The sequence below is a fragment of the Pteropus medius genome, unplaced genomic scaffold (assembly GCF_902729225.1).
Source record: "Pteropus medius unplaced genomic scaffold, Ma_sr-lr_union100, whole genome shotgun sequence".
In the NCBI taxonomy this organism is placed as follows: domain Eukaryota; kingdom Metazoa; phylum Chordata; class Mammalia; order Chiroptera; family Pteropodidae; genus Pteropus; species Pteropus medius.
In genome coordinates this window covers 6,338,729-6,363,212 of record NW_024342467.1, presented here as the reverse complement: position 1 = coordinate 6,363,212, position 24,484 = coordinate 6,338,729, and the positions used below count along the sequence as shown (strand labels likewise).

The window sequence follows — 24,484 nt, the reverse complement described above, 5'->3', positions numbered from 1 at the left end:
AAAGCTATAGTCTGTATTTTTATAATCATGGAAAGAATTTCTAAGTGATATAAAATACAGAATTCAAAAAAAACATCGATCAATTTGATTACATGTAATTTTAAAATTTCATAAATAGAATATACCACTTAGAGTTAAAATGCAAATGAAAAACTAAGGAAAATATTTATTACGTATATTAAAGGGTCGTATTATTATACATGAAAATCAATTAGATTTGGAAATCAATTAGAAGTGGAAAATACTGCAGTAGAAAATTAAACAGAAAATTGAATAGAAAACAGAAATAAAAGTGGCTAATAAACAGTAGTCAGAGAAATGCAAATTAGAACAATAAATGATCATTTTTCCCTTACCATTTTGGCAGTGGTTAAGAAAGAATGATAATGCCCAGCATTGGTATAGGAACTTCTTTATACTATTCTGGGTCCATCAGCCCAACCTTGCTGGAAGGCAGCCTGGCAAAATGCATTTAAAATATGCATAACTTTTGATCCCACAGTGTTTTCCAGGAACTGTTCCTAAGGAAATTGTAGTTCAGATTGCAAAAATTAATGGAAATGCTGCTCCTGAGTATAGTTTATAATAGCTAATATCTGCAGTGATTTCATTGGTGATAGAATGCAAATAGAATAAATGCAAATGGATGTGTAGAGAGAGAAAAGGGCAGAAAGATAGACCCCCAGCTGTTAATATTTATTCCAGGGCCCGTAGGTGAGAGAGATGAGATGGGTTAGTGGATATTAAGTGGAGACTTCTTCTCATTTTATCTTTTCTGTCTTTGTTTTAATATATATATTTTTTGTTTTGACTTTGTAGTAGGCATTATCATTAGGAAAAATGTATTTTGTCTTATTTTAAAAACGTGATACTCAATTTTTTTGTATTGCCTGACGTGTTTTCCAGAAAATAAGTTTAATTTCTGTGTGGGTTCTTTAGCATAGTTATGATTTATATTTTAGAAAAAAATGAGAATATTCATCAGATGAAAACTAAAACTTAAAAAAAAAGGGTGCATATCATTCTGAAGGGGATATTCGAATTGTGCATTCCTTAATATTAACAAATGTGTTCCCTTTTAACCCTAGGGAATAAAGACATCACGTGGGTAATACTGGAAGCTGGTGCTGAGACAGATGTTGTCAACTCTGTAGGAAGAACAGCAGCTCAGATGGCAGCCTTTGTGGGTAAGTTTTTATGGCAGTTTTACATGAGGTTATATACCAGATTTTCTCCATGGAAAAAATACCACTTGGCTTCTCAGAGAACAAATACTTCATGTTTATTTAAAAAACAAACTGTTTACAGCCCACTAGGTTTTGTCTAATTTAGTGAAATACCCAGTGGCACTCTGGAGAAAATGGACAAGCTATTTCGAATTTCCACTCTGTGAGGTACAAGGAATGGTGGGGCTATTTTAGTTGAAATCAAATCTTTGATGGAATATATTTTATTTCTTTAAGGGAAGTGATTTAACTTAATGTTTAAGAATATGACCTGTGGAGTCAATAGCCCTGGGTTTAAATTCTGGCTGTGCTACTCTATAGTAAGTTACTTAATGATTCTGACTTTTGGTTTCCTCATTATAACATGTTTACGTGGTTATTGAAAAAATTAAATGAGATAGACTTAAGGAGCTTTATATGTAGCACTAAATAAATGCCATCAATTACTGTTGTTAGTAATAATTACAACAATAATGTAATTCATAGGAAGGAGCATTAATAATAATATATAGCTGCTTTATTATCATCCTCATCAACCACAAATATTTACTGTGTGCCCAAAATTTCTTGGTGTGTTAATCTTGTTACTGGATATAATTTAGTTTAGGGGGTTTAGACGAGAGTGGGAGTGAATATTTGATCATTGGTATTTTGGCCCCACTGAATTGGCAGTTAGCAGAGTCCATTGATAGAAAAGCAAAGCTATAAATATCTGACTTATTGAGAGTTCAGTAAGTGGCCTTGTGGGGACTAATAAATCATTAAACAAATACTTAATGTTCACAACCTGGATACCAAACATCACTCTAGGTGCTTTGGTTATAGTGGTGAACAAGGCAGGTATTGTGAAATATACTCCAAGGGATGACTTAAAACTTCTATAGAAATAAATCAAAGAGAGGGATCTCCTATGCTGTTCCAAGGGGGTTTTGAGAGAAATTACATTTAAGTTGAGATAGAGTGAGAATTAGTCAGCTGTGGGGAATGATAACTGTATATTTTGTCAAATTTTACTATCAAATTATCTTAACTACTAGTAGCTACTGTTCGTTAAGTCAGACAGTCAGTGAGTCACTTTATGACAGCTCTGTGAGAACAAGTATTCTTATTTTAATTCATTTTCAGGAGGATTTGAGAAAGGTATGGCATTACTGTAAAGACTTCAGAGAAATATTTATCTCCCATAGTTAGGGGCTTTCCAGTTGCCCCTAACTCACCTCTCAGCTAATTAATTTTGAGGGTGTCAGTTCAGTGAGAAAGGAACACTAAACTAGTGATCTTGAGACTCATTTTAATTTGTGTCTACTGCTAATAAGTCACAAGATCATAGGCAAATCCCTTCACCTCCATGGGCCTCTGTTTCCTGATCTGTGCCATGAAGATGGAGAATAAGATAATCTGAAGTTCTATTTAAGTGCAAGTTTTCATTATGTCCATGATGTAACAAACAGAGCTCAGACAGGTTAGGTAACTCCCCAGATCACAGGGCTGAAATTGGAGGAACCTGCTCTTTCAACCATTAATACAATGCTCTTTTCTTTTTCTTAACACAGCCATATTAATAAAAATCTAAAGTTGAAATTGACCACAATCTCATCCTAAAATAAGAGTAATGTTTTCATTGTATTTTAATTTTCATTCTCTGTTTAGACAAATTTCATAGACAGAAAATTACACCCTTTGACTTGACATTTTCTTTTCCAATATAGTTTTTTTAAAAACTCATTCTCCCTTTATTCCCCTCAAGTGGAACAGCATATATTTGTATGTGTGCGTATATGCATGTATATATATGTGTGTATATACAGTCACACTTGTGCAAGATTTTTGTTATTTTGAAAAATATGATCACATAAATATATGCTTTGAAACTTGTTTTCTTCACTCACCAATGCACTGTGAAAGTCCTTCCCATCTCAGCAGTTAAAAATAAATCCAGTTATTCTAACAGCTGCCTAATATACCAAGACATAGATGTACCACAGTTCACTTAGAGCTCCCCTATTGCTAGATTTTGCAGTTGTTTTGTAATCACTTCACTACAAATAATGTAATAATGATCCTTGATCTTATATTTTTACATGGTAGTGCATTAATATCTGTAATACATACTCACAGAAGAAAAATGGCTGAGACACAGGGTGTGTATTTTTAATTTTAAAGCAAGTCCAGATTGCTCTCCAAAAGGGCATAGCAATTCACATTCACATTAAGGTCCTCATCACACCTGGGTGTTTTCGCTTTCATTTTTGCCAACATGATAGTTGAGAAGATGCTATATTGTGAATTTCCTTTTTTATTATTAATGAAATTAAGGTTCTGTTCTGGTCATTTATATTTTCTCTTCTGTGGATGCCTGCTCCTATTCATTACTCATTTTCTTTAAATGGTTATGCAATTAGTTGAAGAGGTTTATGTATATTATGGATGCTAATCCTTTGTTTATCAAATGTGTCTCAAATATTTTATGCCAGTCTTGTTTTTCTTTTGACTTTATGAGAACTTCTGCCATAGAAAGTTTATTTTTAAGTGGTCCTGGCTTTCCTTTTATAGCTTCTGTGTTTTTTGTCTTGCTGAAAGAGGTCTTCTTGACTATGGGTTAAATATTCTTCTAAATGTCCTTCAGGTTAAAAAACTTTTTCTTTTGTACTTCTAACTATTTTAGAGTTCATTCCCCCTGGATGTTTAGTTAATCTTGGTAGCATCATTTATTAAGCCACTCAACATTTTCCCACTGAATTGAAATGACACTTTTGTAGTAAGTTAAACTTTTTTATGTATTGGTATTTATTTCTGGATCCAATATTCTCTTCCACAGACGTTTGTCACTTTCTATATTAATACCATATTGTTTTCATCACATTGACTTTAAAATAAAGCAAGTGTCCTCTTAGTTATCCCTCTTTGAATGCAATTCCTCCTTTCCCCAAATCCTTTTCAGTTCTTGTTGGACTTTTATTAAATGGTTATGTAATTAGTTGCCGGAATTAACATCTGTATGATTTTAAAACTTGCCATCCAGTTATCTAGTATACTTCTATGGTTTTTTGTTTTTTTGTTTTTTTAATTATTTTTGGTCCTTCAATAATATTTATTAGATTCCTTCATGTCAGACTTTCTTTTAAAATTTATTTAACTAAAATATCTTCTTTTAAAATTTATTTTGAAGTAATTGGTAGTTATTTTCCATATTGTAAAGATAAATCCCACCACTGTTTCTTCACTCTGTCATTTCTAGCTGGTTACGGGTAATAAAGAGAAAGCTATTGATTTTTTTTTTTTTTCTTGTCATTTTTATAAGAGTCTCCTAGGTTATATAGTTATTTAATTTTATTTTTTATTTGAATTAGCTTCAGCCTTCAAAGCAAGAAATAATAGTGATAATTGTAATCTGTTTTTTCTTGTTTTTACTTAAAATGAAAAAGGTTAATCTTGAAAAAAAGTAAAGTAATATTTTTTCCTCCTTCCAAAGGTGTAATTTTAAGAAACCCCTCATCCTGTAACAGTGGTTAGGTTATGTACAAATACTTTCATCTGCTAACAGGGCTATTTCTAACTATACTGTTGGGGGACTGATGAAAAGATATACTTACAAGCTAATTCCACATTTTCCTCTCACCCATTTATCTTCAGATCTTCCTATGTCTATTTTGATACGTTTTGGGAGCTGTTTTATACCGCCTTTCTTTTTTCAGTAGGAACATTTATCTTTTCATTGAAGCTTGATGTAGATTAGATTGTGCTTTAAGGAAGCAAGAGTTTGTCTTCATCTACTCTAGTTTCTTCATATACAGTTGTAAATTCCTACACAATTATCTGTGTTAATTTTGATGCAGTTGTTTTCATATCCTGCTTGCAGTAGGTTTGCTTGACTGTCATTTTTCTCCCTTCTTGAAGACTACCATTTTCTAAACAGAGCACCTCAGGTTTTTAATCTGTCCAATTATTGTTTGACTTTTATAGAAAATAAAGCTTATTTTATATAAAATAAAGATTAAAAGAAAAAAAAAAGAAGCTTCAGTACTTAGAAATAGTATTGAACCAAAAATATTATGATCACTACTAAAATTTACCTTCAAATCAGGGACATATTTTCTGTCATTTGTTTAATTTTTTTTCCATTTTTTTTCTTTCTATGGTTTCTATTATTTTTGCTACTACATTTTCTGTATCTGTCTTTCAGCTCTCTCATCACTTCCATTATGGTTTCTATCTCCTAATTTTTCTGTTTTGAGATATTTCATTTATTTCATCTCTAGATTACTATTTCAGTTCTTAATAAATAGTCACCAGGATCACCTCTTTCATTTTGTCTATTAACTTTTAAAATTTGACTCTTTCTTTGATCCATGAAAATATTTTTACATACTTTAATTACTCTGCTTAATTTGTTCTTGTTCGGTGTTGTGGTTATGGTTTGGTGGTGCTTGTGATTAATCTTATCAGTATACTTCTTACTGAAGTAGGCTTCTGCTAGAGACATTGCATACTTTTCCAAGATGCTGGATTCCCCTTCGGTACTTTGCTCTGTATCTCCTGGGCAGTCAGGTAAAGCTGACAGGGTCATGGAGCAGAGAAGGGAAGTGGCCCCATTTCTAAACCTGTGAGCCCAGGGTCAACAAACCAGTAGATATTTTGCCCTCAGCTGAGACAACAAACAGGAAGCCATTGAACTTGTTCTCCAGGTCTTCCTGGACAAGCAGAGCCCTCTGTCAGCCCCAAGTCTGGGGTCCACCCAGCCTGCAGTGCAGTCCTTCTGCACATCACCTCTTGTCGGCAGGATTAAGCAGACTCTTTCAGGACTGTGCACAAGAGGGCAGGGGCCACACAGGCTGCCTAGGGCAGACCACTTTCCGGGAGCCCCGGCATCTGAGCTTCCCAGACCACTCTGCTGCTGGGCCCTCAGCCCTCATCAGGCAGCGAAGAGGAAGAAGTGTAAGTCTCTCTTATGGAGGTCCCAGAAGACCTGCCTGCAAATGTGCCCCGCAAGTTCTGCCTGCTGGCCCAAATGGCCACTTCTTTGCTCCAGAGAGGTAGCCGAGAGGGACCTGGAGAGAGGTAGGCACCAGCAACACACATGCAGACCACCAGCTCCGCTATGGAAGGTTTGGCTTTCATAGAACCATATTTATGATTAGACATGGCTCAGGGAAGAGGTACTGGATCTAAGAGAAGCCATAATGTGGATCCCAGGCTTATGGGAGCAAAAGGTTTTTCTCTAATTTATTTCACACGGAGGTCAAGCTTTTCTTAAATTCAAGAAGAGGGGTGATTAGTTTTCCAATATGAAGAATAACGATAATAAAAAAGTTCTAGAATGAATTTAAATTCTATGTAAAGAAAGCCAGATGTGGTTAGGGGATCATGACCATCACTGGTGTAGGGGGGAAGAAGAAACATTTAAATTACAAGCAACTAAGCAACGTTTATAAAATATTTAGGATAAATTGTAAGTCGAACACTGCTCTTTTAATAATCCACATAATCTTCATACATATGCATTCTGTGTCTCTAAAAGATTATTCCTTGACTTCACAGATGTTCCCCAGAACATCTCTCTTCCTCTTCTTCCTGTACTCTTCCTTCCTGAAAATTAAAGATGTTAATGCATGTTTACCTCACAAGAAAACAGAGCAGCATAATTAATGAAAAAATTGGAAAATGTCTTATTTTGAATAAAATAACAAATTTCTTCTTTTTCTGTTAAAAGGTCAACATGATTGTGTGACTGTAATCAACAATTTCTTTCCTCGAGAGAGACTGGATTATTACACTAAACCCCAGGGACTGGATAAAGAGCCGAAACTGCCCCCAAAGTTGGCAGGCCCACTGCACAAAATTATCACCACAACAAACCTTCATCCCGTCAAGGTAGTATAGTGTTTATTATATTTGCTTTTTATTTAAATATTCTGAGTTTAAACCTCTCTGATATAGGGTCATAATTGTCTTGAGTTGGGTTTGTAGATGCAGAGCTTACAATGGGCTCTCTTGTTCACTTGGTCCAGTGAAGGAGTGTTCTCAGTCAAAACCTAGAAGAGAGGGACGCAGACGAGAGAGAAAGAAAAGTTAGGCAAAGAGGTGGGTTTAGCCGAAGCCTAGCTTCCACTTCATCTCATAGGGAGCTCTGGACCATAAGTGTCTCCAGAGAAGCAAGGGAGCCAGGTGCTCATATGTCATTGGCTGAAGCCTGTCCCCAGAGGCAAAGGATAGCCTCCCAGCTAGTGCCAGGTCAAGTGGCTCTCTTTGGATGTAGGCAGTTCCCTGGAGAAAAAGGCACTTCTGAGCCCATAACAGCCAACACTCCAGCAGCTGGGACCTGGTGGACAGGCCTGGTAAAGCAGACTTGGGTGGGGCATCAACAGCATGCACTACAATAATTATCTTCCAAGAAATGTTCTGAAATGCAGTCATGAACACATTTTTTTTTAATGCAAGTAGCTATTTGATGCCTTTAAGTAATCCAATTCTTCCAATAATTAGTCAGCTCACAAAGATTTTCAAACTTTGCAAACCAACCTGGAAGTTCAAATGGTTTAACTGGGAAACTCCAATAATTATTCTGAATTATTTTCACTGCTATTTTCTTTGTATTTTATATACAGCCTTTTTGTTTGTTTATAAAATAATTTTTTAAAATTAATTCAAATGAACATAATTTTTTTAGTGAGACATTATTAGAAAACTCCACGTGTGCTGTAATGATGCCGCTGTTTGTCAAAATTAGTGTCCATCATATGTCTTCCTAGTTATTCAGAGCTGTTTGGTGAGCAGGACAATAAATTGGGTCAAAAATTGAGGTTTTCCCTTAATAATATTAGTTGTCATTATAATGTAGTGAAATAGATTTTCTTAGAGTGTATTACAAAAGGACTGTGGAGTATACTGAACACCATTAAAATAAGTGGATAGTTCTCATAAACGAACTCTTTTGATGGCTAACACTCATTTGAAGATATAAGTTCCAAACTATATATAATCTTTTTACTTTATTAATACTTACCTTTGTGTATAGTCTTTGAAGCTCAAGAAACAAACCAACAAAAAATACCTGTCATGTGGCCCTTCACCCAAATTAATTTTCTGGACCATTGATAGAGATGGCAAAGGAGCAGGTCTTTCCCATAAGACAGATGAGTAGAATCTATTCCTTTTTTATTTTTCAAAACTCAAATGTTTTACTTTACATTCTGAAAAAAATCGCTATGGGCAACACTTGTGATCCTAAGTGGTCAAAAGAGAAATTCTGCTGTGAATCACGTTTATATTTCTAGCGGAGATTTTATGTGACTTGGAATTTAACCTTTAAGAGATATTTAGCCTTTTCTGTGTCTGGTTCTTGCCCACCCAGCACACAGGGAAAGAGAGAACTGTAAATAGTAGCTACTTCCTCTCTGTGGCTCTCTTTCTCTTAGGGGTGGGACAGGCCGGGGTTAGAAGTCAGGATTTTTCCCAAGGATACAATATTTCTAAATGTAGAGAATGTATGTGGTTTTACGAAGCCCTTGTTGTTCCCCTTCAGCCTGAGCATTATAGGATGTTCTGGTTTAGATCGATTTGAAGAAGTTCTCCACATTTTCTGGTTCACCGTCTTTTGTATCTGTTTCTACCCCTTGAGACTGTAGTAATCTCAATTATTGCAGTAATCGAGTCTGTGGAGTAATTTGATGTTTACGTGGAACCTAGTCTCTCAGGGTTAAATGTCCTAAGAATTATTGTATGTCCGATTATCTTTAAAGGCATATATTTTGAATAAGTTTGATTAAGGGCATATTTATACAGGCAACACATTAAAAGGTATATAAACTGAAATAGCCTACATTGTATGTTTTTTAGAGCACTTGGTCTTAGAAGAGAGACTATTCTATGATTTCAGACCAGACCTTGCTTTTTGTAGGTATAAATAGTCTATTCACTTGAAAACCTTATTTTTTTGTCCACATTTCACATAAAAGCTGCCCAGTTGCTTTTGTGGTGGCCCATTTTCATTGCTTTACTCCTTCTCAAGCCAGCATCAGTTTTCATAGGGAGCATTATCAAAACGTAATTACCAGCCTTTCTATAAAGTTAAAAACCTTTTAAAATACGCATAGAAATGCTTCTCTATACACAATTCATCTTTTCAATGCAGTGCATCTAACACAGCTACATTTGCGTCAAGGTTAAGTGGCTACTATAGCAATAAGGATGTTTATTTTCAACAGGGACTTAGGGAATTGTGCTGATGCCCAGAATACAGAGGTTATGAAGGAATAAGCCAGAGTCACAGACAAAATGACAGCAGAGTTGAGCAGGGTATCTAAGTGGTCAGGAGGCAGATGTGTGCAAGTGATCCCATTTTTGATTGTTAACATGATTTTTAAGTCTATAATTATTGATCTGGTAATTTTTTTTAAATGCAATTAAAAAATAAAAAGAATTCAAAATGTTACTGTATAAACATATTCTAAGGTAGCCACACTTTGGGAGATGTGATATATATGGCTTTTATGCCTATTGGAATGTATTCATTCCTCCTCAATAATTAAAAGTAAGGGTTTTCTTTAAAATGTATTACTATAATGCTGCAGAGATTAAAGTAAGGAAACCAGTTTACATATTATTCTTTCGTGTGTAGCTATGTAAATATTTCAGTAAGCTCATGGTAGAGCTGTGGTTACATTTCGTTTTTTCTTTGTATATATTGCTGTATATTATAAAATAAAGCCTAATGTTTTAGCAAACAACAAAAAAAAAATCGTTAATCTAGGTTGTTTGAGATTTTTTTTGAAGAATTCCTACTTGTAAGTTTAAGACCTTATGCTTTGATTATAAATGTTGTATACAAAAATATTGAGCAAACAGTTTCAAAGATTGTGGTTAACACAGAAATATAAACTGGTAATTAATGAGTCTTCTCTGCCACAAGTTAATTTTTGATATATGTTATGGTAGGGAAAGTTGTCAGCAAACTGACCAACAGGGATTCTAATGGTACTTATTTCATGAACTCTAACAATTTATTATTGAATGCTATATTTTAAGTAGAATTTAAGTAGGTTATGTATAAATCTAGTAGTGTCAAAAATAAGTTAAAAATCATATTTTAGTTTCACAAGAGCACTTTATATTAAATTTCCAAGTAGGAGGGTAGGCCCTGGGTTTTACTTAACAAATTATCTCTCTTCATGTCTAAAGAAAAGGATCTAATTCATGAAATCTGCTACCTGTTCTTCCTTAACATTTAATTACCCAGGACAGTTATTTAGCTGTGACACGTAGGTTAAAAATACTGACTGACTTTCTGCTCTGTGCATACAATCCTGCCCATGTTACACATGTTTACATTACTGTTCTGTCACTAGGAATTTTTACAGCTACCCAATGCAGACTTACTGCAGGTAATCTACCCAATAACAAAGCCAAAAAAAAAAAAAGATACTCCTCAGTACACTAAATTTGAGCTTAATTCGTGCATATATGGGAACTATGGCACTTATAATACATCAGATTTAATAACTCTCTAATATTCCTCAATTTAAAGCTATTTTTGCTTTCCTCTTTGACCTGTTCTCATTGCTATAGATGATTTGAAGATATAAGGAAAATTTCCACAGAGAAATGTAATTAATCAGAAAATAATACACCTTTTATTTTTAGACTGCCTTCTGTAAAATTCTCATTTTCTTGTAATTAATACAAATTAAAGAGTATGCCCCAGCTTCTTATATTCTTCCTTAATGCCTTTTCTTAAAAAATTTTCTAGCCATGAAATTCTAAAGCTCAGTAATGTTAACTAATTAGCATTACTTTGCTTGTTAATTTGATTCTATATAGAAAGGGTGTGCAAATTATGCCATCTTTCTCTTAGTAAAAGTGCTTTTATCAGAGATGATAAAGCCGTGACTCCAAGTAGCATGCTAATGCCGTGGTTTAGCTAGATGGCAGATCATATGATAACTTTGACAAAGAGTTCAAGAGATTCCAGAATATCAAGATCTTTTTCTATATTGGTTTTATAACTTTGATCAGTGGTAATTTGCATTCTGACTTGAATTAACATAGTAAACATATGACTGTAGGAAAGACTTTATTTGGTAATCTTTTGAAAGCCACTAAAATTGACTACCTAATTTTTACATGGAAAAGTCCCACAGGATTTCTAAGCTCACTAGAATTTCTTCTAGATCGTGATGCTTATAAATGAGAATCCTCTGCTGGCAGAAGAAGCAGCTCTGAATAAATGTTACAAGGTGATGGATTTGATTTGTGAGAAATGTATGAAGCAAAGAGACATGAATGAAGTATTGGCTATGAAAATGCATTACATCAGCTGTATCCTTCAGAAATGTATTAACTTCTTAAAAGACGGAGAGAATAAACTGGACACTCTGATCAAAAGGTACTGTTTTTACCATGTCATATATAAAATATACTCATATGGATGATGTTTTATTATATGAAGCCTTGTGATAGATTTAAAGCTTAAGCATTTTAGCAGCAGTTGTTATCATTGGAATTACATTTAGTCTGCAAGAAACAGGGACAATTTTTTACTTAGACTGAGGGATTATTCCATTCTGTGCTCTTTACAACAGTACTTTTGTTATCTCAATTACAAGTGAGGAATCTAAGGTTGAGAGAGGTTAAATAGTATTCATAAGATCATATGACTAGAAGGTAGCCCAACTCCAGATGTGAAGATAGGTATGTGATGCCATTGGTTGCTACTCTGGACCCATAATGACACTGTGTATTTCCATTACTCTACGTGGGAGAGCTGTTTTACCTGTTTTCTGACCATCAGGGATTGAATTATCTTATAGTTTTACTGAGAAAAGCAAACTAAAGCAGAAGGGCATGGTGTGATGAGAATATTCATTCTTTGTACAGATAACTGACAGGGTAATAAGTAACTGGCTAATCTGCTAACAGTGTTTAGTGTGTTTTATGGCAGGGGTTACTTTTATAAATACCTCACCAGGCCCCTAAACCTGATAAAGCCTAGCCTAGTGTGGAGCTTGAATTGAGTCTATCATGGTGATTTGAAGAGACACTGAAAATCATAAGTAGCAAAGAAGAAAACTGCCAAAACTTCATAGGTTCAGCTGGGAGGAAATGCTTAGTGATTCAACTCCAATTACTTTTTAAAAAATATCTTTCAGCTTGTTAAAAGGCCGACCTTCTGATGGCTTTCCGATATATCAAGAAAAGATCATTAGAGAAAGTATCAGAAAATTTCCTTACTGTGAAGCTACACTCCTCCAGCAGCTGGTGCGAAGCATTGCTCCTGTTGAAATTGTAAGACTCTTAATAAATAACTAAGTTAACTCTATCAGTAAGACATAATTACTTTTGTACAATTAAAGGCAAGTTTCCTTTAGTATTAAGTAATTATTTAATAAACCAGTAATTATTTACTTTAGAAAATTTTCAGGAATAAACATGGAGATAGGTCTGCCCCTTAACCCTGTTTCTGTTTATCCATTTCCATTCTTTGATCCTTTTCTCCCATTTATGTAGCTCGTGGTTTAATAAACAGTATTTCCCTTTGTTGTAATATAGATAGTTACAGTGAAAACTTACATTTTAAATAACTATTGGAAACCTGTAAAGATGGATACACATCTGCTATGTAATGCAGACACACACATATTCACTTGTAGTTTGTGAAAAAACAGTTCAAAGTGCCACACTAGATGAAAGCACAAATTGATTGTTTAGGTTGATGATTTCCGGTCAGGGTAGGTGTGAAGTAATGAGAAGGCTCGTTGTATGTCTGATAAACAATCTCAAAGCATGTCCCAGCTTCTTATATTCTTCCTTAATGCCTCTTCTTAAAAGATTTTCCTTCTCTAAGAAAAAAAATATCTATTTATACTTTATAGCTATGGGAAGTAAATTTTAACTTTATCATCTGTTCTTTAAATTTCTTTTTGCCTTTTTGTCATTTATTTATTTAAGTAGTATTTCATAAGACACTCTGCTTTCACTATTTTGAATAGATTTCTGTTCACCTTCTCTACACCAGACATGCTTTTATACATTTCAATCAAATCCTTTATCAGCTTTTATCTATTAGGCAAGAAATTGATTCTGACACTAGTCCCATCCATGGCTTCTTCCCTTCCTCTGGCAATGTCGTTTCTTCTCTGTCTTCTCTAGGCTGTTATATCCTTGTCAGTGGGAAAAATCAAAACTAGAAATGGGTTCCACATGCTCCTTTATACATTAAGACTTCACTTATTCAGAACCATGACATAAGAAAGACCCGAGCAGACAGTGATCTCATGAAGTTCATGCATTGATCTCTATATGGAAGCTCTCCATGATTTTCCATAGAGATGCTTTACCCTTTTTAATATACTTGACTATTTGGTGGTTAAGCTTTTGGAAGATTAAAGTTAGCAAATTATGAGAGTAGTTTATCAATTATGAATGTGTTTTGGCTGTACATATCAAACTTCAGCCAACCAGGAATTAAATAAATATGAGTTTGTTTATTTACTTATACTCAGAACCCCAAGGTAGGCAGACCAGATCTGGCACAGTGGCTCAAAAATAGATTGGGGACCCAAACATTTTCCATTCAATATTCTTTAGCCATATAGATTATCACACTTATGCTTTTGACCTCATGCTTGCAAATCATCTGATGCTCTTCCTCCAAGCTCACATTCCTATCCCTGGCAGGCAAGAAAGGGAAAGGAGTTTCTAGCTGAAAAACATAAGCTGTCTGAGAAACCCGCTGCCTGTGCCACATGACCACTCTTAGCTGCACAAGCATCTGAGGAAATGAGTATTTTTGGTTGGTCTAAACACTGCTGCACTGAACAGAATTCTATTAGTAAGGAAGTTGGGGGAATGGCTATCAGAGAAACAACTAGCAGTGGCTGCTATGGGGTATTTCCAGCACTAACAAGTGGTAGTTGACATTCTGCCTTCAAGGGGGGAAACAAAAACTAAAAGTAGCAGCCCAGAGTACTGAAAAAAGAGTCAAGGCAGGTCAGTGTAGGGGGGCAACAATTCGTGATCTCAGCCCTATATCATTGAATAATGTAGTTAGAATTTATGGAGTATAATGATAGTTTATCCTAGTGATCTGAGTCATTGAGAAAAGGTTTATTAATAAAGATAAGATAGTATTTAATGCATTTTAGAAAAATTTCTCTCTTTAAAAATGTTTTTTCTTTAAGACATATATTCTGCTCTCTGGAAAACTTTACCTGGAATACTCGTGGTTGTGAGTGTCCCAGATAGCCTTTCATGGTGGGACGTAAGGACCTAAACAGATTGTTATTTAAGAGAGTAGATGACAAGATTTTATATAGCAAGAAAGAGTGCTTGTCATCAAATAGTGGCAAGAAAGGTTCCTTGTGGTTACTCAGCTGTGCCATCAATTTTTTTCTGAAGCAGTAGTTCACATTAACAGCCATGCTTCTAGCAAAATATCTTTTAGTTTTTATACTGTCTTCAGTTACATCTGTGAGAATGTTACTGTGTCCAGACTCCCACAAAAGTCCTATTTTGGGGAGGATTTTGAACTTGTCTCAGTCACTTTTGTGAAAAAAAAATATTTGAACATAAAAATGTAATTGTAAATCTGTTGAGTATATTATACTCTCTTGATTATATCATACTCTTGATTTGTAGACTAGGCTGTTGTCTAATCCAGTACTCTACTTTAAAGGCAAAAAGATTATACAGATTAATAAGTGTTTAGTGTAGCATCAAGTACCAGTAATTCCCCAAGTTTTGGTATGTTTCAGAATTATCTGTGATAATGCAGGTACATCGACCACATCCTTAGAGGTTCTAATTTAGAAAGTATGGGATGGCGGGATTGATGTGAACTTTTAACAAATTCTCTGAGGCACACCATCATTTGAGCACAACCGCCATAGACCTGCATTCCTGGTGAAGTTATTAACTTAAATATCTGGTATCTGAGGTTTCGTTTCATCTATTTTTTTTCCTTTACCATTTTACTATCTTTATTCCAAAAGAGAATTCTTAGCACTTTAAAGGAAAGGAAATCCAGTCATTATTTGTTTTCAGGAGGAGCGTGAAAATTTCAAAATAAGTGCTACTTTTAAAATACTTCTTAAATCTTTCGAATATTTCGTTTGACTATTTTGAGTAGACAGAACAATGTAAAACAATGTTCTAAGAAAATTCCACTTCATTGTCCTATAACTGAAATCTTTGTGGGTTTATTGAATAATCTTAATTGAAAATACGTTTTTTCTAAAATAGGGCCAGTTTTTTCTCTTTCAGTATTTGGAGCAACGACTTACCTCCCACATACTCTGTGTAGAAAAAGGTATACTCAAAAGGGTATTTATCATTTTGTCGTAGGTAAAGTCTGTGTGATCTCAGGTCTTAATGATTTTGTCTCTTGCTTGTCTGCTTCTAGGCAGCATTGTTCATAGAGTATCATGTCAGTATTTCTATGGTAATTTCAGAGTGTTTTTTCTCCTCTTTATTCCCACTCTAGGGTTCTGATCCTACTGCATTCTCTGTACTTACCCAAGCCATTACTGGTCAGGTGGGTTTTATGGATGTTGAATTTTGCACCACCTGCAGAGAAAAAGGAGCAAGTAAAAGATGCTCAGTATGCAAAACGGTAAGAAAGCAGCTCTTTGAAGTTCATAGACATCGAGTTTAGATTTCATCCAGTTTATAATCCAGTTATAATATTCTTTAAATATAATGGTTGACATTAGTTTTCTAATAAATTCTAATACATTAGATATAAAATGTTATATCTCATACGTAAAAGTAATTTGGAAGAGAACTATAGGATCAATGTAGTTCTGTGCCCTATCTTGTGCCAAACACCCAGGCTGCCTCAACATCTATGCTGACCACCCCAAAGAAAGAAAGGATATGAATAAATCAATGCCTATGGGAAAACAAGAGAAAGATTATCCATTAGGGATGGAGGCTGATCCAGATAGGAGAACCTAGCATTGGACAGTTCATAAATATACACTTGTAAATCCTCTGACCTTGACTTTAACTACAATCTCTTCTTCCTTGTAGAACTATAACTCCCTTCTGACTCTCACCAACCTTTAAGCTCTGGACTACACTACCCACTTCTGCCAGAATTATCTTTGTAAAGAGCATATTGCTGCATATAAAAACACTCCATAATTAAGTTTTTACAGCAACAGTCATTATTTCTCCCACATTTGTGGTTGGCTGGGCTCAGCCAGAGCACTTTGTTCTGTGTGTCTCTCATCCTCCTTCAACCAGCGGGCCTGGCTAAGCATGTCCTCATGGTGATGGCAGAAGTATCAGTGAGCAAGAACACATGAGGACTCCTGAAATTGCCATGCTGTCTCATTCCTTTGGCCAAATTTAAAGTTAATTCTCCTCCCCTTCAGTGAAAAGAATTTTGTGATAACGCGGGAAAGTGTATGGATGCAGGGAAGAGTGAAGAATTGGGGCCAGTGATACGGTCTGTGACACCATCCCTGTATAAGGGCTAGCACAATGCCTGGCATATAATCTTGCAAAAATCTAACCTCCATTTACAAAAACTGGTTGCTATCCTTTAATATATCATTCATTTTGCTATTCCTGAAGTTTTGTACAAGATATTCCCTGCACTTGGAGTGCTTCTTATCCATCTCTTTGTCTACTGACTTCTCCAGCTAGAGTGAGTCACTGCTTCCTCTGTGCTCCCATTGCTGTTACATCCTGTACTGGGACATAAATTATATCATTAGGTGTCTGCCTCCCTACATGCTGCCCCATCCTGCTCTATCTCAACCCTAGCTTCCTCTGGGATAACAATGGTACCTTCTTTGTCATTGTACGGTACCCATTCTTGCAAATAGTAGATTCTTAGATAAATCATTTGTTAGAATCTTTGATAGACCATTTGTTATATACCCATTATTGTAATAAAGTGTAAGCTAAAAATTACAAATGTAAATCAATAGACATACACACATCATGGTTTTTAAATATGGAAAACAACATTTTTACAGCGTAGTTCTTGGTTTAATGTCATAATTGGAAAGTCCTGGAATCACAGCTGTTGAAAATAAACCTACAATTGTTTTCAGGTAATATATTGTGATCAAACCTGCCAGAAAACACACTGGTTTGCACATAAGAAAATGTGTAAGAATCTCAAGGACATTTATGAGAAACAACAGTTGGAGGCTGCCAAAGAAAAGAGTGAAAAGGAGAATAGTACGTATATAAAAACCGAGCTCATTATGCTTCCTAGTGGGGGGAGGAAGATAGGTGATACTAACACAGGGCATTCAGGAACTGAGTCTTCTCTGGGGACCAAGGAAGCTTGGGGGTGACCAACATAAGGATCACACTTAAAAATGTCGCTATTTTGAATCTTTGGGATAATGTGTAGAATGTGGTCAGCCTAGATGTCACTGGAAAGCAAAAGACATAAAAGTCTGAGGAATGTAGTTTATTCCACATTCTGCTTTCTGACTCCTGAGACTGCTCTGCAGCAGTGGGACCTTCAGTGAATATTTACTCATATTCTACTCATAAAAGATTTTAAAATCTCTGAATTGCAGGAATAATTAACTGTCCCCTCATGGCTACCTAAAGAAATTAGGGTTGGAAGCTTTTAAATTTCTTAATTATAAAACTGCAGGTGAAATTACAGAGCAAATTTATGAATTACAAATTAAATTGCAGATCTGTGAATGCACAGATTAAATTTCTACAAGTGTCAGGGCAGTCAGTTCCATAGTATTTTTCTTCTCCCTTCTTCATGAAATATAGAACTCATTTTCATCAGAAACAGTGAGTCGCTTCAGCAATGATTCGCATATTGGAGATGGAAAATGTTGCACAGGTAACTTTGATACTGAGCACTTCCACTTTCACCCCTCAAGGGACCGTGTCCCCTTTACCACTTAGTTGAGAAACACTTATTAGTGGGATTGAATGACTTGTACAAAATTAAATTTAATTTGTATAAATAAATGACTGCTATGCTTTCCCCTTTTGGGGGGGCAAAATTTGTGTCCTGTGTGTTGAGCAGTGAATAATAGCTCGTCATGTTCTAAACAAGCATGTGAGAGAATAGGGCTGCTGGTGGAGTGGGAACTCCCAGCTGGTAGCCGTCAGCATGCGCCATATGCTATTCTAAGTGTTACAGACACCTTTATTTGCCACAAACATAGGATAGGCTTTATTATCCCCCACTTTGTAGGTAAAAAAGACAACTTCGTACAGGCAGTTATCTACCCACAGACATCAAGCTAATTCATGGCAAAGCTGCATTCGAATGGTGATTTTGTCAGATCCCCGACAATGGCTTTGGAGCCAGAGACCTGAATCCACATGCCAGTCTGTTGCTTTACAAGCTAGGAAGCTTTGAGCAAGTTACCAAATGTCTCTCTTCTCAGTTTCCCCATTTGTAAAATACTGATAATGATAATAGAGATAATAATTTATCTCATTGGTTGTTAGGAGGATTAAATAATTTAATACATGTAAAGAACTTGGCAGAGTATCTGGCACATAAGAACAAATGACTTTTTTTCCTTCTTTTGTCAGATGGCAAACTTGATGTCAATTCTAATTGTGTTAATGAAGAGCAGTCAGAGGCTGAAACAAAAATCTCCCAAGAAGATTGTGGTCCTAAGGATTCAGTGGAAGGGGAAAAAGAGTCTCTTCAGTCTGATGCTGGGTCGGAGTGCTCACAGGATGCTACTGCAGGCTTGCAGGTATCGGAGGAGTGAAGGACAGAGCCAGTGCCAGCATGGATGCTGCTCACCTTGGCAGATAGCTGGAAAACTCCTGTGACTGTGTCCCTATTGCCTTGTGACACCTGCATGGCGCCGTGGCAGGATTTCATAGAATAGAGCTTTCCAGCAAAGTTCTGTCTACTGTGCCCTAATTTTCTACTGGTTTCTGTTCTATAATTGGACAGATAGTCCTAGGGAAAAAAAAAATTTTTTTTTTCAAAATATAGGAGAAACATTTCTATTTCCCTTCTGAGGCCAGCTTTCCAGCAATTGTTCTCAAAGGCAAATAAATCCCCTTAAAGAAGAAATACAGGCTCTAGGGAACAAAGGGGAAAGCAGAACAGGTGCAGGACAGAGAAGAGTTTTAGGAAAGAAAACTCATAGCCACAGATATAGGTAGTTAAAAGAATCATAACTTATATGTGAATAAACTGCATGTAAATAGCATTTACAGTAGTGAAGTTCTGCTTATTAGGATGTAACAAAATGAAGAAAGGCTATTTGTTAAAAGAACTATGTCATAGTTCAGCTAATTATAGTTTTCTATAGAAATTATCTTGAGCAATCTGATCTTTATGTAGTTCCCGCAGTGATGTTTCATCTATAGTATTTGTACCTTTAGAAATGTCAAATTTCTGGCATTGCCAGAGTTATCTCAGCATGTACATTAAAAAAATGTATCATAAAATTTTTGATTAAATAATGGCTAAATATACTGTTTCCACAATTATCATAAAACTAATTCATGTGCCATATTTCACTTGAAAGGCTGAATTTTATCTTCCTGTAAGCTTTTCCTACGACCCTTCCTGTCCAGAAACTGATTTATAACTGTCATTTATAGAATGTTCTGGCATCAGTCTTTCGAGTGTGCAGTATTTAAACAGAGCTAGAATGTGATAGCTGAAGATAGTGCTGTGTTTCATAGTTTCTGTTGATTGTAAAATAAATTGTGCCTATTAATATAACCAACTCACATCTCGTTTCATAGTTTGTTGCTGTCAGGGGCTGGCAAATATTAGAGAAGTGTTAGAGAACTCAACAAATATGAAACTTAGCAAATATTGGAGAACAGAATAAACATTATTTTAATATGTGTAATTGCAAATCAATATGACAAGAATTCTTACCTCACTTCACTGATTAAATTCTTCTATCTTGCTGGTTCTCTTTTTCTTTACACTCAGTTTCTTTTCTCCCAGCCCCAAACTTTACATATATCTCCTGCACACCCTATACCATTATGCTTATGGAAAGCCTCATGAGAGTAAGTTCAGATTTAAGGGATGTAACTGGTTATGAATTCAGTGGGCAGATTGTGTCTGAACTTGTCAGTCATGACAAGCCACCCTTCATTCTTCAAGGTATTTCATTTACACACAGATACACATTTATCTTTGGATAGTAAAATAATCCTCCCAGGCTGTCCTTGCCTACAAATATGTTTTTTTACCTGAGTTCCCTGATTTTTAATGTTTTTTTTTTTTTTTGATGTGTGTTTGCGTGGACATTATTCTGTGTGTTATCATTATGTTCCCTATCTTTGGATACCATGGAGAATTACAAAAAAAAAAGCAGAAGGAAATAGGAAAATCAAGAGATGTGGCAGAGGTAATTTTCCGTTTCATTGAAATGAATGTCGATGTGAATCAGAACTCGCTAACAGCTATAACTGACATAAGTAGGAACTTTTACATTGTCCAAAGAGAACTACAGGTATAAACCATGTCAATATCAAAAAAAAAAAAAAAATTTTCCACAAATGTATTTAAGGGAAGAGGTGACCATAAAATAGGATTTAAGAGAAAATGAGGTTGGTTCTGATTATAGTTCCTTTGTCATAAATAACCTAAAACAGATGTTTCCATAATGTTACCATCAAAACAGGTAGTCATCTCAATTATTTTTTTTTTTACCATGTTGGAATTATTTTCACAATGCCATTAAGAAATTTTTCTCAAACAAAAATAGGACCTACAGGGTTATAATAGTCTTCCTATTCCAATACATTGTATACGATTAAAGCATCATTTGCATAGACAAAAAGCAATATCTTAATTTAGTAGAAAGCAAATTATTTCTTCCTTATAAGAATTTCTTCAGTAGATATACAGGAAGTATTTTTTTACCCCCAAAAGATAGCTCTAACTTAGTTTCTATTTCTTTTAAAGACAAAGTTCTAGTTTTATAAATGAAGGCATCTTTTTAAATGGTGATCATAACTTAGCTAGAATATTTAAGATAAGTACATAATTGGCCACTTCAGGGCAATATTGCTAGTTAATTGATAAATTCATATAAAACTACTTAATCCTAGGATGATTTCAAATGGATACAATTTAAATGTGAAAATTTAAATCCCAGAAACCATGAGAGAATGCTTAATGATTTTGGTATGAAGGAGGCCTTCCTCAATATGATAGTAACCCCATAAATCACAAAAAGAAACAAATTCAGCTACATTTTAAAAATCATGCATACACTTCTCTTTCTGGAAAGATGAAATAGATATTCTTTTCCCTATTCCTCTGCCTAAGTAAAACTAAAATCCCTAGATGTTACATATAAAACAAACAAAGACAGACCTGCTGGGTCTGCCTACTAAATGACACTTGGTTTGTTCTCTGGGTTTTCTCTTTGCCTCCTATATCTTAGTCTTGGAGCTGAAGAAGCCAGCCACATGGAAACACCAACAGCTACAGACAAAAATAAGCCCCAACAAACAAACGCCTGCCAGTCTGCTGTCCTGTCCTATGATTTTCGGACTCAAGACTGAAACATCAACACATGCCTGAACTTCTAGTCTGCCTTGGCCTGCGCTACAATTTTTGGACTTGCCAGCCCCCACAGTGGCATGAGCCAATTCCTTCAAAAAAAATTGCTCTCTCTCTATGCATATATCCAGTTAATTCTGTTTCTCTGAAGACCAGGTGACCTAGTTTGGGCTGCTATAACATATTACCATAGACTAAGGTGGTTTATACAACAAACTTATTTCTCACAGTCCTGGAGGTTGGAGGTCTGAGATGGAGGTGCCAGCATTGTCGAGTTCTTGGTGAGTGCCCTCTTTCTGTGTCCTCACACGGCAAACAGAGGGTACGTTTGCTCTTTAATTTCTTATCAGAGCACTAATCCCATTCATGACAGCTTCACCCTCACAACCCAGTTACCTTCCAAAGGCCTTACCTGCAAGTACCATCTCACTGGGGATTAAATTGCAACATGTAAACTTTGTAGGGACACAAACATTCAGTCTGATACCAGATATAGTCCTTACGAGCACAACTGCTCTTGGGTTAAGAATAACAGTATTAGCTAACATATATTAAGCATTTACTTTGAGAAAGCCTATCTACCTAACACTTCACATATATTACCTAACTTAATCCTTGAGGCTCCATGAAATAACCACAATAATTATTATAAATAATAGGAAATTAAAGCCTAGAGAAAAGTAAATTGTCGAAGTAACAACTAGTAAGTGGAAGAGCTGAGCTAGGTCTGTCTGATTCCAGAGCCCCAGCTTGTAGCCACTACCCTCTGAGATCTATATATCGGTGTTTTCTGTTTCCTAGTCATGAGATATCCTTTGGATCGTGGAATAAATATGCTTTCACTTGAGCCAGCTTGAATGGGTCTCTGTTGTTTAAAACAACTTAATTAAAAGCACCCTCTCAAATGTGTGTTCTATTTTGGTAGAGTTTGGGGTTACTTAAGTAAGGATAATGTCTTCTCTATTTTGTATTTCTCCCCAAATGGTGTTTTCCAGTCACAGCCACTTAGTAGCCCTTCATTATTGAATAAAAACATTCAGTATTGAGTACATTTTTAAAGCATTTTTTTCTTCATACAAATGAAATATTTCCATTAGTTCTCTAAAACGGAGGTTAAGTAAAATTTTCTAGCCCTATTTTTATAACGAATAGATTATTCGTCCTTTTCAGTGATTATAGGCTTAAAAATACCAGATTATGCATTTTTTGATTACTCTTTTAGTGGTTAACCTGGAGATTACAATACCTAATTCTGAACTAATTATAATCTAATTAAAAATTAATACTTCTCATGCAACTCATGGGCCAGCTTAAACTTGATCCCAAATACACCATTTCTATCATGAAGTGGATTGTTGCCACGCCCACCCAACATTATTGCTTGCTGGATCTGATATAGTCGGGTCATGATGTGTAGCTTTGATGTATCTGTTACTTAATGATCAATGGTCAGACTCTCAGTTCTAGAATGGATGCAGTAGCATGCCAAGAACTGCTAATTGAACATGATGAGTTTTCTGCTGCGGATGGTGTGGCCTTATTCAAGAACCCTTGAAGACTGGGCTATGACTCTCCTCTCAGAGCTTGTCAGAGACTTCACAAGGCATCCTTACATACAACAAATACTTCTAGCACAATGGATTATGCTGGGTTATTGTGTTACTTTCTATTACTGACTGTGTAACCAGTTACCCCGAAATTTATCAGCTTGAAGCATCAATAAGCGTTATCTCATAGTTTTTGCAGGCCAGAAATAAAGGAGCAGCTTAACTGGGTGGTTCTGGCTTGGGCTTTCTCAGGAGGGTGCCATGAAGCTTTCAGCCAGGACTACAGTCATCTGAAGCTTTAAATGGGTCTGGAGGATGTGCTTGCAACTCAAATGGTTGTTGGCAGAAGGCCTCAGTTCCTCACTGGCTTTTGGAGGGAGGCCTCTTGTTCTTCACCACATGCACCTCTCCAGAGGACTGCTCAAGTTCTGCATGATATGGCAGCTGGCTTCCTGCAGAGTAGTGATCCAGGCGAAAGAGCAAGAGAGCATTTCAATTCTTTATATGACAATCTTGGAAGCCACACGTCATCACTTTTGCCATGATATCAGCCACTCACCCACATCAATGCCAAACTCTTTTTTCTTACTCTCAGCTGCAACCTTCTGCCAGGGACCATATCTGCATTTCAGACTCTGGCTATGCACAGAATCATAAGTGCCCACAGGTAAAAGGAGATTACAGATTCTCAGTGACATTTCATCTCTTGCCTGATTTGATTTCAGCTCCACTTTTACAGTGTCTGTGTTATAGTGTGATGGTTCTAAGCACCATCAGATAGGGGGAGTATTATATGGCAATGAGAACAACAGATTACTGCTACTAACAACAACGTGGGTGAATTTCACAATGTTGAGTAAAAGAAGCCAAAAAAATCATTTAACCTATGATTCCATTAATAGGCCTTTTAAAAACAGACACGATTAATGTATGGTTTTAAAATCAGAACATGAGCTACTTTTGAAGGGTGAGTAGTAATGAGTAATAGGAATGGTGACGAGAATGAGGATGCTTTTGGAGTGCTGGTGATATTTTGTTTCTTGATGAAGGATGCCAGTTGCATGACTGTTCATTGTTTGAAAATTTGACCTGAGCACTTATGATTTGTGTACGTTTCTATATACATATTTTACTTCAACAAAAACTTAACATAAACTATAGGAACTATTTTTCATTATCGATGTTTCTGTTTATATTTATATTGTTCCAAATAACAT

At 35.6% G+C, this 24,484-nt stretch overlaps 1 protein-coding gene across 3 annotated transcripts in view; it reads left to right on the top strand.

Annotated features, from left to right (window-relative positions):
• The window catches only part of ANKMY2 (ankyrin repeat and MYND domain containing 2), a 30,723-nt gene extending 10,681 nt beyond the window's left edge, over positions 1 to 20,042 (top strand). For 2 of the 3 annotated variants that reach the window (XM_039862445.1, XM_039862444.1), the window contains exons 4-10: positions 1,089 to 1,187; positions 6,937 to 7,097; positions 11,393 to 11,607; positions 12,371 to 12,506; positions 15,703 to 15,831; positions 17,285 to 17,414; positions 18,756 to 20,042. In XM_039862445.1, the coding sequence (XP_039718379.1) occupies positions 1,089 to 1,187; positions 6,937 to 7,097; positions 11,393 to 11,607; positions 12,371 to 12,506; positions 15,703 to 15,831; positions 17,285 to 17,414; positions 18,756 to 18,940 (1,055 nt within the window). In that variant the 3' untranslated portion in view covers positions 18,941 to 20,042. The remainder of the gene's footprint in view (positions 1 to 1,088; positions 1,188 to 6,936; positions 7,098 to 11,392; positions 11,608 to 12,370; positions 12,507 to 15,702; positions 15,832 to 17,284; positions 17,415 to 18,755) is intronic. The other variant, XM_039862443.1, reaches the window with a different exon arrangement.
• The last annotated feature ends 4,442 nt before the right edge of the window (positions 20,043 to 24,484 follow it).